This window comes from Choloepus didactylus, chromosome 17 (assembly GCF_015220235.1).
Source record: "Choloepus didactylus isolate mChoDid1 chromosome 17, mChoDid1.pri, whole genome shotgun sequence".
In the NCBI taxonomy this organism is placed as follows: Eukaryota; Metazoa; Chordata; class Mammalia; order Pilosa; family Megalonychidae; genus Choloepus; species Choloepus didactylus.
The window spans coordinates 48905819-48920973 of NC_051323.1; the positions used below are offsets into that span (position 1 = coordinate 48905819).

Consider the following 15155-nt stretch of genomic DNA (forward strand, 5'->3'; position numbering starts at 1 on the left):
GGAAGGGTAGGGGGAGCAAGAGCGGAGCTGGAGAGCCTGAGAAGCTGCTCAGAGAATTCCAGAGGAATAGTCGGTCGGAATTGTAGGCTGAGAAGAAGTTCCCTGTGAGAGAAAGACGCTCCAGTAGTAGAAGAGGCTAAAGAAAAGTGGAGTGATTTAAATGAAACTGTGCGATCCAGGCTGGTCAGTGAGGAATGTCAAATGCGTCTGCAGAGCCACTGAACTGTGCTCAGGCAGAGGAGAAGCGGGGTCTCCCGTTGTCCCGGCCCTCGCGGGAGAGCCGCTCAGTCGGTGGACATTCTCGTGCCATCGAAGGCTCTCATGGGCTTACTGGGCGGGAGGAGAAGAGGGGGTCAGATTGCCCCTTTCAGGAGGAGTGGCCATGCAGGGATGAAGGAAGCACGAAGCGCTCACCATCCCCGAGGAGGCAGTTGAACACTTTGGGGGGTGGAGCAGAGTGAAGTTGCCAAGGAGCGGGGCTTGTGCAGCGGCAGCACTCGCGAGGGCAGCGCTGGCGAGGGCGGGCATTCTCCTGGCAGGGGAGGGTGGCTTTGCACCTTGCACAGGGAGGGCCTGACCCAGTTCCCACCAAAGGAATCCTTGTCAATGAAGGAATGCCAAGCGCGGGCCCAGGCCAAACACTGTTTCCTAGGACGTCTCTGGTCTGGACTCAGCTCACTTCTCACCCAGTGGCCTCTTCACACCCCAAGATGTCCTGCTCTATGACAGCCATGGGATGGAGCCCACACTTGCCCTCCCTTCCCTGCTGAGCTCAGAAGAGATGGCCATAAGAAACAGGACAGTGAGTTGTACCCAAAGCTGGTATAACGGAAGCACCTGCAGGGTTTGAGGCTGGTGGGCTGCCGCTCTGCCACCCGGGCTGTGAGCCCCTCGGAGAACCAGGTCCTTTTCTCCAGCGTTGTGGCTCGAGGGCAATGTGTGTTTGAATCCATTCTATATTCTTTGGTGTTGTTGGAAGGGAGCAAGTGCACATTATTAACCAGCAGTACTTTATTTTATCAGTCCCTTTTCAGTGGAGGATGGCCCTATTTAATAAGAAGTACACACTCTGAACACTTAAATGCTTATTGGTTTTCATTCATATTGGCTGTATCCATTTTTAAAATCAGTTAGGGGGAAATTATGTTTACCTAATGATTTGAGGTGGGCCTACACTTTTTTAATTGTAGGGTTGTTTTTTTGTTTTAATTTTAAAAATAAAGGCTCTTTTAAAATATCTTTTCTCTAAAATGAACACAAAAGATTTGCTAGGGTATTTCTGGTTTCATAATAGGTCACTGGGAAAAATGTTTACATCCAGCAAATCAAAGATTTTACAGCTGGGAGCTGAACCTGCAGGAAATTTTGGGAAGCTGGGTCATTTTTTCCATTCAAAAAATAGCTAGAAAATGAAGAAAACGTGAATTACTAATATTTGAAGGTGTTTTCCCAAGTATTTTTAACATTTCAGGTGACGGTGTTTTTAACCTTTCTCTTCAAACCTGGAAACATGTTTCCACCACTGGACAGAAAGGGCTGTGTAGCACGCTGTTCCCCTGGAGTGGCTGCTGCTTACCCGTGTTGCCTCCCTGCCCCCATTAAGGACCTGGCCCCTATTTCCTAAAGACTGTAGATTCCCCCCATCCATCTACTAGACGGTTCACTTGAGGAGACTTTAATGAAAGCGTGGTTTACAATTGTGTCAGTAGGAATAAGGCACGATTTCTCAACCTCCACGCTATTAACATTTTGGGCTGGATGATTCTTGGCTGTGGAGGGCTGTCCTGTGCATTGTAGGATGTTTAGCAGCATCCCTGGCCTCTGCCCACTCCATGCCAGTAGTACCACCTCCTCCCCTAATTGTGACAACCAAAAATGTGTCCAAACATTGACGAGTGTCCCCTAGGGAGCAACATCACCTCTGCTTGAGAACTGTTATTAGGGTTAAGGGAAGCAACAAGTGATATTGAGGCACCTAGACACTAGCAACAGTAGGAGGCTGTTAACCACCCCGAAGCCTGAAAAGAGCAGGAATGGGGTTACCAGGAGCTGGTGGGAGTTGACGTGGGGAGGAGGGACTGCTCAGGAGGTGCTCCAGGCATGGAGATACACAGCCACTGCCAGGGGAGGGTGCTGAGAAGAAATACCTCAACTTCTTTCTCTTCCTACCCTTCAGTATCCCATGTCTCCTTCTCATTAGATGAATCCAAGTAGAAGTCAAGTGGCAAGGAAACCTGGGTAATGCTGTCCATGGAGAACAACTTAGGTGGCACCAAGCAGAGTGGAGAAGGGCAGAGAATGGATTTGGAGGGAAAACAGAGTAATCAGTGCTTCATCTATCCATGCATCCATTCCCTCAATAATTGCAGGCAGCTTAGTAAAATGGCTAAGAATACAGGCTTTTGAGTCAGACAAGCCTGGATTTGTATCTGGCTCTGCCACTTACAACCTGTGTGGTCTTAGGCAAGTTACTTCTCTAAACCTCAATATCCTTAAATGTAAAATGGTAACAATAATTCTATCTTGGAGTTTTCCATCAGGGAAACAGAAGTCACAAGTGAATTGTTCAGTACAAGACCACAGTCAAGTGCCAAGTGAGTGGTATCTGCTTTGTGTCCAGTACTATTTTTTTTAATATTTTTTAATTCATTTTTATCGAGATATATTCACATACCATGCAGTCATACAAAGCGTACATTCAGTTGTTCACAGTACCATTACATAGTTGTGCGTTCATCACTAAAATTAATTTTTGAACATTTTCATTACCACACACACAAAAATAATAAGAATAAAAATTACAGTGAAAAAGAACAATTAAAGTAAAAAAAGAACACTGGTTGCTTTTTTCTTTTTTTGCCCCCATTTTTCTGCTCATTCGTCCATACTCTGGACAAAGGGGAGTGTGGTCCATATGGCTTTCCCAATCACACTGTCACCCCTCAAAAGCTACATTTTTATACACTCGTCTTCAAGATTCATGAGTTCTGGGTTGTAGTTTGATAGTTTCAGGTATTTACTGCTAGCTATTCCAGTTCATTAGAACCTAAAAAGGGTTGTCTATATTGTGCGTTAAGAGTACCCACCAGAGTGACCTCTCGGCTCCTTTTGGAATCTCTCAGCCACTGAAACTTATTTCATTTCCTTTCACATCCCCCTTTTGGTCAAGAAGCTGTTCTCCATCCCACAATGCTGGGTCTAGATTCCTCCCTGGGAGTCAAATTCCACGTTCCCAGGTAGATTCACTCCCCTGGGTGTCAGATCCTACGTAGAGGGGAGGGATGTCCAGTACTATTTTATGTGTGAACTTGGGAAGAGACATGGGGTTCAGCCATAGAATGCCCTCCCTTACCGCCCGTGGACATACTGAGTGCTGTGCAGATGTGGGCAGAGGAAGTGATCATGGTTGGCTGGAGAAATCCAGACCACAGGAGCTAGGTTGGATCCTGGAGGATGGGTAGGCCTGGCTAAGTCAAGAGATGGATGAAGGGTAGGCCAGACAGATGGAATGGTGAATAAATCAAAGCCAAGAGAGTTGGAGGGAGAGAGCAGACCCGGGAGAGCACTGGGGGAGACTGTTGAGAGGAGGGCTTTGGCTGAGGGTCTCAGCGTTCTCATCTGTAAAGGTGAGGGGCTGGCCTGGGGCCGCATGAGGCCCACAAATCCACAGGGCAAGCGAGTGATGCACACCTGTGAGAGGGGGCAAGGTGGGGGGCAGCAGGGTGGTCCCCGACTCACTGCTCCTTCTGTAGAGTGTGGCCACTGCTCTGCACCAGGCACTGAACCACAATGAAATGCAGACTCAGCAACACCAAATTCTAATAGTTGGAATTTTCAAAAGATGCTGAGAATTTACATTTTTAGGAGAAATTTCCTTTAAAAAAAAAAAAAAAAAAACATGAGAGCCTGTCCCGAACTTGTGGGAAGACTAAACAGTCCATTTGTACCCCTGCCAGGCACTTCTGAAGGATCCCTTAGGGGCTTAGAACCCCTAAGCTGCATGTGTTTAGTTTGGTTCCACCTCCTTGTGTACTTTTTTTTTAAAACAATAGGTTCCAGACTTAAAAAAAAAAGAGGAGGAGGAGGGAATTGGGTCTTCCGGGACCAAGTGAAGTCGGAGTTTCCTTCCAGACATAAGACCGTGACTGAGGGTGGAAGTGGGGTGGGGGGCAGCAGCAGCTGACTGTAGTCGAGGGGCCTCCTTTGCCTCCCCAGGCCTCTCCCGGCCTCACCTTCACAAATGCTCCTCTTCCGCAGGTAGCAGGTACTTGGCCCTTTGCATTCTGGGGCTGGGGCTGCCCTTGGGAGTGCTCACTGGCAAATTTGGTTCTTCTCTGAAGAAATATTTTAAATATAAATTCAGATAAAGAACAGAGACCAGTACACAAACACCCATGTTTCCCCACCCAGACTTCCTGCTGTGTTCTTCACAGCTAGAGGGACCAGCCCTCTCCATTCCCTCTCCCAGCCCCATTCACCCTTGAGGCCAGAGCATGGCTGCTGGCTTGGCGATACCCAGCAGAGATGGGTGTAGGCTTTGCACCCAAGAGCCTAGAGCTCTGTCTAGAAGGCCCTTCTTAGAACTTTGACATTCCTTGGAGCCATTGGTCTCCATGGGAATTATCTGGGAACTTTGGTGATAAAGGTTGAGATGTTAGCATTTGAAGGTTGGCCATGAAGTCCCCTCACTGATTGTCATGCCTGGAAATCCCACCTCTGAGCCAAGGCCTGCTGGCCCTGATAAGCAGGGAGCTGGGCTCTCTGGGGGGCAGATGAGGGGGAGCAGAGGGCAGAGAGACCTCTGGGCAGCCCTAAGAAGAGTTGAAAGGCAGGGTCAGCAGCTGACCAAGATTTTGGTTCCCTACTTGTTTCTCAGGACTAATTAAAATACAGGAAGTGAGAAAGTCTATGGAGAAGACTCTGGAAATAATGAGGTTGTAGGGAAACAGCCTACTGCAAACTTAAAATATTTGTTTTCCAGGAGAAAAAAAAAAAGGCATAGTAATACTCTTCAATCAAACACCACCATTGCCTCTCTAGGCCTCTCCCAGCCTCACCTTCACAAATGCTGGACCCCTCCCTTGCCATTCCAGCAGTGCTTGCCCTTTTCCCTGGTGCCTGGCCAAGTTTCCCCTCTACAAAGCTCTTCTGCATCCCTCTCCCCACATTTTTTTTTTTCCTTTTCTGACCTTTCTTTGCCACCACTAATGGTATAATTCGTCTCCATCATATACCATCTTGGACTATTCTCTGATACCTCATATGTGTCAGCTTGCCTCTGGCTAAACTATTCACTCTTTGAGAGAAGAGGTGGGATTTTCTTTGAGTTTCTCAGTGTCCCTAACTCCCCCACAGACATACAGGGGTATCCAACACCCTGGCCAGCTCCCCGAAACTGAAGGATTTTCCACAAGTGCCTAAAACAGGATTCTTTAAAGCTAGGGGCAGGGAGAATTCAACCCATTGCTTCCTACTCAGCATTAGTCTACTGACTTGACCTCTTGGGAAGAATTGTAAAGGAGACTTGACCTTAATCTAGAAGGAATCTTCCCCATTATACTTTAGAATAAGACTGTGGGTTTGTAATCTATGGTCTGATGTAGTTCTCAAGATTGGCACCTGGGAAGAATCCACCCTGGCATTTTCATTTTAACCAGCAGTTGAAGATGAACTCAAAACCTGTGACTGTACCCATCTACCTGCCTAGACTTTCCTTGGGTGGGAGGGGGACAGACACTTGCAGTGGATCCAGCACACGTTGTGATGCCTGGTTCTTCAGCTCTCAGCCTGGAGGTGGGCCTCTTTATGGAGGTGTGAAAGAAGATGGGCAGGGAGAGCAGTTGGACTCTCCTGTGCTCACACCAGGAGTGGTCAGCAAGTAACAGAGTTTCTGATGGCCATTCACAAGGATGAAAGGCACTGGGTTCACCAATTCTAAAAGCTGATGTGTTAGGTTCCCAACTCACTTCCCAATGAATGAATCTTAACTGCCCTCATGTCAGCCTGCCACAGACATGAGTGTATCAGCAAACCTCACCTGTTTGAAGCACTCCAGGGGGGTTCTACGGTAAATTTCACACCTGCATTACCTGTAAAGCCAGTAGGAAGAGGAGTCTTAGAGGTAACTTATTCCCCTACTGCTCTAGTCCACATAGAGCACCTCCTCTTGGGCTCCGAACCACCCACATCAAGCACCTGATGTTCTCACTTTGCCTGGGTGTTAGTCTTTCCTTGCCACCTAGACCACCAGCTTCTTGAGGGCCTTGCTTTCCTACAGTTCCTAGCACACAGTGCTGGCCACAGAGGAGACTCTCAGTAGCTACCTCCTGAATATCTGGTGAAGAGTCCGAGTCCCAGCTTTTCCTGGGAGCCTTCTCCTTCCCCTCTCCACCCTGCTCACCAACCATTCACTCTTTACAGAGTCCTCCACCACCTGAGACCTGGACCCACAAGCAGGCATCAGGGCTCTAAGCATTTGCCCAGGCTCCTCAAGTAGACTGGGAGCTCTATAAAGGCAGGCGCTGTGGTCAGGCTTCCGCTGAGCAACTGGCACCAACTTGGAGCACACAATGGATTTTTTTATATGTGTAACAACCTTATTGAGATATAATTAAGTGTATAATTCAGTGGTTTTTAGTATGTTCACAGTTATGCAACTGGCACCACAATTAAGTTTAGAACATTTTCATCAACCCAAAAAGAAACCCATACCCATTAGCCATCACTCCCCATCACTGCCCTTCCTCCTACACTCTCCACCCCACGCTGCCCTGGGAAACCACTCTACTTTCTGTCTCTATGGATTTGCCTTTCTGGACATTCATGTCAATGGAATCATATAATATGTTGTCTTTTGTGACTGGCTTCTTTCTCTCAGCCTAGTATTTTTAACGTTCATCATGTTGTAGCTCATATCAGTACTTCAGTCCTTTCTATTGCCAATCATATTCTATTGAATGGATATTGCACATTTTATTTATCCATTCATCAGTTGATAGACATATGGGTTGATTCCACTTTGGGGCTATTATGAATAATGCTGCTGTCAACATTCACATACAAGTTTTTGTGTGGACATATGTTTTCGTTTCTCTTGAGTATAACCTAGAAGTGGAATTGCCAAGTCATATGGTAACTATATTTAACCTTTTCAAGAACTGCCAGACAGTTTTCCAAAGTGGCTGAACCATTTTTACATTCTTACCAGTACTGTATGAGGGTTCCAGTTGCTCCACATCCTTGTCGACACTTGTCTGTCTTTTTGATCCTAGCCATCATAGTGGTTGTGAAGTGGTATCTCATTGTGGTTTTGATTTGCATTTCCTTAATAATTAATAATGTTGAACACATTTTCATGTACTTATTGGCTATCTGTATATATTTTTTGGAGAAATGTCTGTTCAAATCCTTTGCCCATTTTTAATTGGGTTATTTGTCTTTATTATTCAGTTGTAAGAGTTCTTTATATATCCTGGATAGTAGACCCTTATCAGTTACAGGATTCACGAAAGTTTTCCCATTCTGTGGGTTGTCTTTTCCAGTTCTTGGTGGTGTCCTTTGAAGCATAACAGTTTTTAATTTTGATGAAGTCCAATTTATGTTTTTGCTTATGCTTTTGGTGTCAGATCTAAGAAATTGTTGCCTAATTCAAGATCACAAAAATTTACTCCTAGATTTTTTTCTAAGAGTTTTATTGTTTTAACTCTTACAGTTAGGTCTTTGACCCATTTTGAGTTGTTTTGTATTTGGTATGAGGTAAAGGTCCAGCTTCATTCTTTTGCATACGGATATCCCATTGTCACAGCACCCTTAGTTGAGAAGACTGTTCTTTCCTTATTGGAATGTCTTGACACCCTTGTCGAAATCAGTTGACCGTAGATATGTAGGTTTATTTCTGTACTCTCAATTCTACTCCTTTGATCTATATGTCTATTCTAATGCCATTACCACATCATCTTGATTACTTCAGCTTTATAGTAAGCTTTGAAATTGGGAAGTATGAGTCCTCCAGCTTTGTTCTTCTTTTTCTTGGTTCTGGCTATCCTGGGCACACAACAGATAAACACATGGGTTGCTTAAAACACATTGGTTGCTTGATCACTTGCTTTCTTGCCTTACTGTTTCACTGATGTGCTCACAAGCCCACAAGAGCCTAACTAACCTGCATGTTTAAGTGAAAAATTCCTCTCCCTACTCCTCAGCCTCCATGTCACAAAACATTTGGCCAGTAGAGATTTAGGTTATTCTCGTGAACAGCCTTAGTACAGGACCAGGTAGTTAAAGAGGAAACTCAGTGGAATGCATCTGGCCATTCAACCAGGAGATCTGAATCCAACTCATCCTTTTTTTTTTTTCTACCCCCTGCAATCTCCCAGTCTCCTCCTTCTTCTCCCCTCTACTTGGGGAGTTGATGTTTGGGTGGTTATAATTTTATCCAGGTCCACTTCCAGCCAAATCACGCCAGCCCTCCTCTTGTGCCTCTGTAACTCCTGTCATTCTCCTGCCCTTTCCCAAGCATAATTCATAGCAAAATGGTACAAGATGAGGGACATCTGTCCTGTCAGGTGGGACAGGTAAGCAGCCTGGCCTTCCTGGTGGTATTTCCGGTCATGTTCTTTGTGGACCATGTTCCACTGCAGGTAGGGGGCAGGCGGGACCAGCACATGGAGGCCGACCTGGCCTTTCGCCCACACTGCTAATTGTGCAAACTTGGACCTGTTACCCAACCGCTCTGAAATATAGCTTCCTCATTTGTTAAATGAGGATACTGCCCTCATTGGGTTGTGGGAACAATTAATGGTTCTATTAGAAGTGAAATGTTCATTATTGTCAGTAGTAATACCAGCATTTATTGAATTTGTGCCTGTTCTCATGCAAGTGTTCAAACTAAATCGAGTGGGGGGAAAAGAAAAGATTTCATGATCCTCCTGAGCCATAGCTTGTATATGTTGAGCATCTGCTATGTGTTTATTCCTAGGCTCATTCTGGTATGTATTTTCAGTTCTTTGGGGTTTGCAAGAGGCCAGTTAATTGCAAATCCTCCCCATACAGATTCTAAACCAGTTGAGAATTACACAGAGGAGTCAGGTGGAGATAAAAATAGACACTGTATTGTATTTTATCAGCTCCACCAACACACGGTTCAGACCTACAGCCAAAATGGGCCTTTGCCACTGCCACCACCTCTTCCTCTTCATTTTCTGTTTGCAGTTTAAATCCTGGTCTCCAGCTACAGAAGCACTAAGGGACAGGTCTCCTAGGGATTTCACTAGGGCTCTGATCAGTCCTGTGACTGTTTACATGAATCCAGGTTCCACTCTGTAGCCTCTAGGTCATCCTGGCCCTACTGGAGGGTCACCATCCCTGCTCATCTTGCATAAAAACCTGTGTCTCTGGAATGTTGGTGTTAAGTCTCCAAATCTGTGCCCTATGTGCACCATGAAACTTGTTGCTGATTCCCTTTTTTTATATAACTACTTAGAGCTCGGTGACTGTGCACAACTGGGTTAAACTTTCTGAGCCTCAGTTTCCACATCTGGGAGAAAGCAAGCATAATAGCCAACCCATAGGCCATTGGAAGGATTAGAGATAAAGCCATTGGTTAGGGCCTGGCACACAGTAGGTCCTTGACAGAGCCATTAGTAGGCCTGGTTCAATATCCTGGGAAAGTGAACCTTCCATTCTGGGCTCAAAGTCTTCTCCCTGTGTGCCCAGTAAGTCTCTTTGGGGACCAAATGGTCAAGGATAGGTCCATATGCTAGAGTTGGAGACTGTGGATTTGGAAGAGATGAGGGCTTAGCAGAAGTGAATCACTGAAAGTAACCAGTACGTGATGGATCTACAGAGGTTCATTGTCCGAGTGGTGGGATTCCAGTCCCATATTTCAGATCTCCTCCAGGTTGGGGTGGGGAGGGGCAGGGTTGGTAGTGGAAGTGAGTCAATACCCTGAGCCTCCCTACAAATCCATATTTAGGACTGCCTGAGGCAAAATAGTGAAGTAAGCAATGCTTTCCACAAGGTACCCCACTTCCTCTTTCTGTAACCCATTCTACTTTCTTAGCACCCCTCCCCCAGGCAGCCATGGAGACAAGAATCAGAAAAAACAAATTCATTCTAAGACAGAGGTCAGCAAACCATGGTACATGGGCCAAATCCGCAGACAGCCCATGGCCTATGAATGGTTTTTACATTTTAAAATTGTTGAAAAAAATCAAAAGAAGAATATTTCATGACATGTGAAAATTATATGAAATTCATATGTCAGTGTCCATAGGTAAAGTTGTATTGGAACGCAGCCATAACCATTTGTTTGCATATTCCCTGTGGCTGCTTTCGTGCTACCACAGCAGAGTTGAATAGTAACAACAGAGACCATATGTCCACAAAGCCTAAAATATTCACTCTCTGACCCTTTAAGAAAAAGTTGGCTGACCCCCAGTTCTAAGATGTTAGGGATTTTGACATGTTATGTGCCCAAGTGGATTTGCTGTCAAAAAGCATAGGGGAGAGGGAAAACCTTTGGAATTGGGGCCTTGTGGCCTACAGAGAGGACACTGGGTAGGGAGGCCTCCCTGATGGCCTTCCAGTTACGCTGCGGGGGATGAGGGGAGCTAAATGTCCAGTCCTGCAGGCGAAGCTGCTTCTCTGCACACTGGGATAGGAAGCTTGGGGGTGGCAGGAGTTGAGTTCAGGCTTATGACTCATTCTAAGCTGGGGAGACAGCAGGACTCAGAAGTGGATAAATAGCCTTCAGTGAGCCCAAGCTACTAGTTTCCCTCCCGGGAAACTCCACTGGCCAGTGGCAGTGATTTCACCTGGGGTTTCATGTTCCCAGAGTCCTAAGACTCCTGGGGCTGGCCCTGAGCAACACATTCACCACTCGCTTCTCTTCTCTCCCTGCAGAGTTTGCCTTCTGCCAGGTGGACGCCTCAGTTGCTCTGGCTCTGACCCTGGCCGTCCTGTGTGACCTGCTGCAGCAGTGGGACCAGCTGGCCCCTGCACTCCCTGTCTTGTTGGGATGGCTGTTGGGAGAGGGTGACGACCTTGTGTTCTGTGTGGAGAGCACGCATCAGGTAATTCCGGTGTCTCAGAGCAGCAGGAGACTGGGTTGGAGTGTCCTGAGCCCACTGGATGTGGCACTTAGGTTTAATCGAGTTCAATGTGCCTATTGAAGGCACACTTCTGGATTCTTAGACCCAGGGTGAGAACCAATTGGGAAAGTCTCCAAATGATCATGGCAGACTGCTGGGTGCTGCTGTGCTTACTCATGCAGGCTGGCCTTGGGGTTCCCTTGATAAGCCTTCAGATCAGCAGGGGAAGAGGACTTGGGAAGTTGAGAGTTTAATTGTAGAGAATACTTGTTAGTTGGCATTGGAATAGCCTGGGACTCCCCAAGGTTGTCTGAGGGTGAAGATTTCCAGAGGATCAGGGTGTTTCTGGGGTCCTGACTGCTTGAAGAAAACTATTAGCCTCCTCCAGATGGGGAGTGCACTCAACAGATAGGAAAACTGAGGACTGAGACAAGCAGCAAAAGCATCCCGAGAACTGAAATTCGTATCTACCAGGGTCTGACTCAGTGGCCTTCTTGGCATCTCCAGCAAACAGAGAGTTCAAAAAGCAGCCTGTTTATAGGAATTTGGAGACATGATAAAGTATCTGTGATAAAATGACCTTGACAACCCACAACATCATAGAAATTTGGTTTCATACTCAGAGACTAGTGTCCAGTGTCTGGTAATTCTTTGCTCTTTGTTCTGCTGCTGAGATTTCCCCTCCTCCTTGCTCTCTGATTCCCAGATGTACCTTTAGGTCTAGGGCCCACTCCTTCATTGAAATCCACCAGTTGCTTCACTTTTTGGCATCAGGCCACCCCCAAGTATCTTGGCTTTGAACCACAAACACATCTTTATCAAAGGTCATGTTAAGTCTGGAAAAAAAATTCCTTTCCGGTAGGAATGGACAATGAGTGAAAATAGAAGGTGACCTTCAAGGCTGCAAGTGGCCTGTATATGTGGGTGTTGACAGGCGAGAGTGGACCTGTTAGGTGGGGGAGCGGACACACCTCTTCTGCATGTCTGGCCTGGGCTGGGGCTTGTCAGCATTCCCTCTGAGACTGACTCTTGGCTTTTTTCATTCGGTTTAGGTGGAAGACGACCACCTGTTTGAAAAAGCAGAAGTCAACTTTTGGGCTGAGACCCTGATCTTCGTGAAATACCTCTGTAAGCACCTCTTCCATCTCCTCTCCAAGTCTGGCTGGCGTCCCCTCAGCCCTGCAAGTCTCCATCACCTTCAGAAGACAGCATCAGAGCAGTGCCACCTCCTTTCCCAGCTCTTCAGGGAACTGCCACCAACTGCTGAGTTTTTGAAGACAGTGGAGTTCACGAGACTGCGCATTCAGGAGGAAAGGACTTTGGCTTGCCTGAGGCTGCTTGCCTTTCTGGAAGGAAAGGAAGAGGAAGACATCCTAGGTCTCAGTGCTTCTGACTCTCCTGCAGAAGCAAGTCAATTAACTCTTCCAAGAAGAGAAACAGCATGTTGAGAAAAGATTTTGGGGGTGGAGAGTAGAGATTATTCCTCCATTAAATCTGCAGGAAACGTGTTGAACATAAATTCAAAAACTTTTCCTCGTCATGCCTCCTCCCACTTCTGAGAGTTGAGGACTATGTCCCTTTACCACAAAGGAATTTTTCTTCAGTTCACTCATTCAAGTCAGCCTGTTTTTATTGTAGCTACTGTAGGAAATGAGGCTACCAAGTTAAAGATTTACTCTGTTCCCAGGTGCAGGCCACCTGCAGGCCTAAATTGCCCTCTTTAATCCCTCAAGACCTCTCATGTCCAGCCATAGCCTGCCTGCATTTTCTGTAAATTGACTACACACATAGAATTGGGTTTTAACACATGATGTTTTATAAATAAATATATATATATTTCCCCTTTTGGCTGGATGTAGGGGGGTTGGATTAGTTGGCAAACAGCCCATTTATCCAGATTTCTAAATTTTATTCCATTTTAACAAGGCAGAAATATTTTCCAAATGTTGAATCTTGAGAGAATTAAGGATCAGCTTCATACAGACAATTGTTTTTATTGTCTGCATGTGTAAGTCCTGCAGTGAACTACACATTCCATCCTAATTACTAAAAAGAGCCATTGAGAGCTCTCCCTACCCCCAAAAAACATGTTTGTGCTCATGCTAAAAATCCTGATTTCGTCACCCAGTGAAAGCTCATACTCCTGTCAGAAGCAAGCTGTGGAAAGAGCCAGAATAAATGATTTGTTTGATGCTTATACTGTTTACTGTTATTTGCTAGGTGGCAGTTTCAAGAAGATTCTCATTTAAGATGCCAGTAATCACATCTATTGTTTTTCAGTGATTTAATCTGGAAACCTTAAGGGTTTTCTTTCTGCTTTTCAAGTCTAGCTCATCCCTCTTCTTCAAATACCCAGTAGGTGTCGCTCTTGCATACGTTTTGCTGCTGGGCTCTGTTTTTTATCAGATTGCCATTTCTAAATCATAATTTCAAAGTGTTACCCACAGTTACCTTGAGATTCATAGCTTGGATGGCTCTTAGCCTCACATACATTCCTTTTTCATCCTAGTTATCTGAAAAAGCCATTTCAGTTATAGAGTATAAACTTGTTTCAGCTTTTTGGGTTAATAAACATTTGTAAATACTTTTCAGGTGAGCAGTTGCTTAGAATTATTTTATTGATGTTTGAGGGTCCAAAGGGGCAGGTTAGAGGAGAGACAGTGTGATATGATCATTTCCTACTACAAAAGAGCTGACATTTGAAATGTAATTTGTTTCTCTTTGAGAGAAAACCATCTAACCCTAAAAACACACCTCTGTAAGTACAGAGAAAATAAGCATGGAGAAAAGGCTCTCAGTAGGAAGAGGCAAGGAAACAAGTTAACTCAGTATCCAAAGTTTTGTTCTAAAGAGAACAGGAAATTCCCTCAGTGGTTTTGCACCATTCAGCCCAAACTGTGGTTTTGGTGATCCTGAATTAATTACCTGGTTAGGCATCTGTGTAGTCCACATTTGATGGAAAGTTGCCAACCTGACACTTTTTGTTCTGAGAAGACCTAGCTGGTGAGAAGCCAGGGAATTGATGATAACCATGGGAGAATAATTATTAAACTGGTTCCAACAAAGCCCAGCGCATTATAAAAGGCCAGCATTCTGTTTTTTTTTCCTCCATTTAAAATGAAATAAAAGCAGTTACATAATAATAAAAATATTTTTCAGTGGCAGGTACCCTGTACCAAAGCATATACCATAACATGTTTATGTGTTATCTCCAGAAGCCTTCTGACAAGCCTGCAAAGTGGGTATTCTCAGGGCCAGTGAAGGGGAATTGCCCATGATTTTGATCTTGGCTGGCTATGGTCAGCCTGGGAGGCTGGGAGGGACACTTGTTTCCACTGTTTCTGTATCTGAAATCTCATTACTGACCCAATAGCAAGGTGTGACTATTTCATGCCTTCCTGATGCATTCCCAGGAGAAGCTTAGAAGATACCCAGCCCCAGGGGTCACCCTCAAGCTCTCCATGTTTGGTGCCACTTCAACAAAACCAAACAATCAGGGTTCTTGGGTACCCTGGGCCTTTCCTACAAGTACCAGCCACTGTTGGCAGCCCTGTGTAGGAGCCAGCATAAGAGCTTTTCCTGGGTGAGGCTGGATAAGAGAATAAAAGTCTTTTACCCGTTCTGTACTCACCACATTCCAACTCCAAGCTCTAGAGTTGACTTTGCACTTAGGATTCTGTGGACCCTCACCCATTTGGCCATAGCCCAGAGGCCTGGCTTTCTCCATTTTTATGCTTTGTTAATTTTTTTAATAAATATGATGGTTTATACTTACCTTTCAAACACCTTCACAGATAACCTCATTTGCTCATTTGCGCCTTTACAACAGTGAGAGATGAGTAAAGCAAGAAGAATTATATTAGTTTTACAAATAAGGAAACCCAAGTATCAAAGAAATTGTGGTCACACGGCTTGTAAAGGGAAGGGCTGGAACTCCAGCCCTACCTTTCTGATCCTGCAGTCCTACTGCTGCTGGGACTCCAGTTAACTGGGCCAGTGTGAAGGGCATGCAGCAGTGGGAACTGCAGCCCACCACTGCAGACCCGTCTGGCCTCTCCCGAGTCT

General features: G+C 45.5%; 1 protein-coding gene across 3 annotated transcripts in view; it reads left to right on the top strand.

Moving 5' to 3' along the window:
* Nucleotides 1–14859, top strand: part of THADA (THADA armadillo repeat containing) — a 400812-nt gene extending 385953 nt beyond the window's left edge. Inside the window, exons 37-38 of one of the 3 annotated variants that reach the window (XM_037806790.1) lie at nucleotides 10903–11072; nucleotides 12143–14859. In XM_037806790.1, coding sequence (XP_037662718.1) covers nucleotides 10903–11072; nucleotides 12143–12538 — 566 coding nt within the window. In that variant the 3' untranslated portion in view covers nucleotides 12539–14859. Of the gene's footprint in view, nucleotides 1–10902; nucleotides 11073–12142 lie in introns of those variants that run through there. The other 2 variants (XM_037806789.1, XM_037806794.1) reach the window with 2 other exon arrangements.
* Nucleotides 14860–15155: the final 296 nt, after the last annotated feature.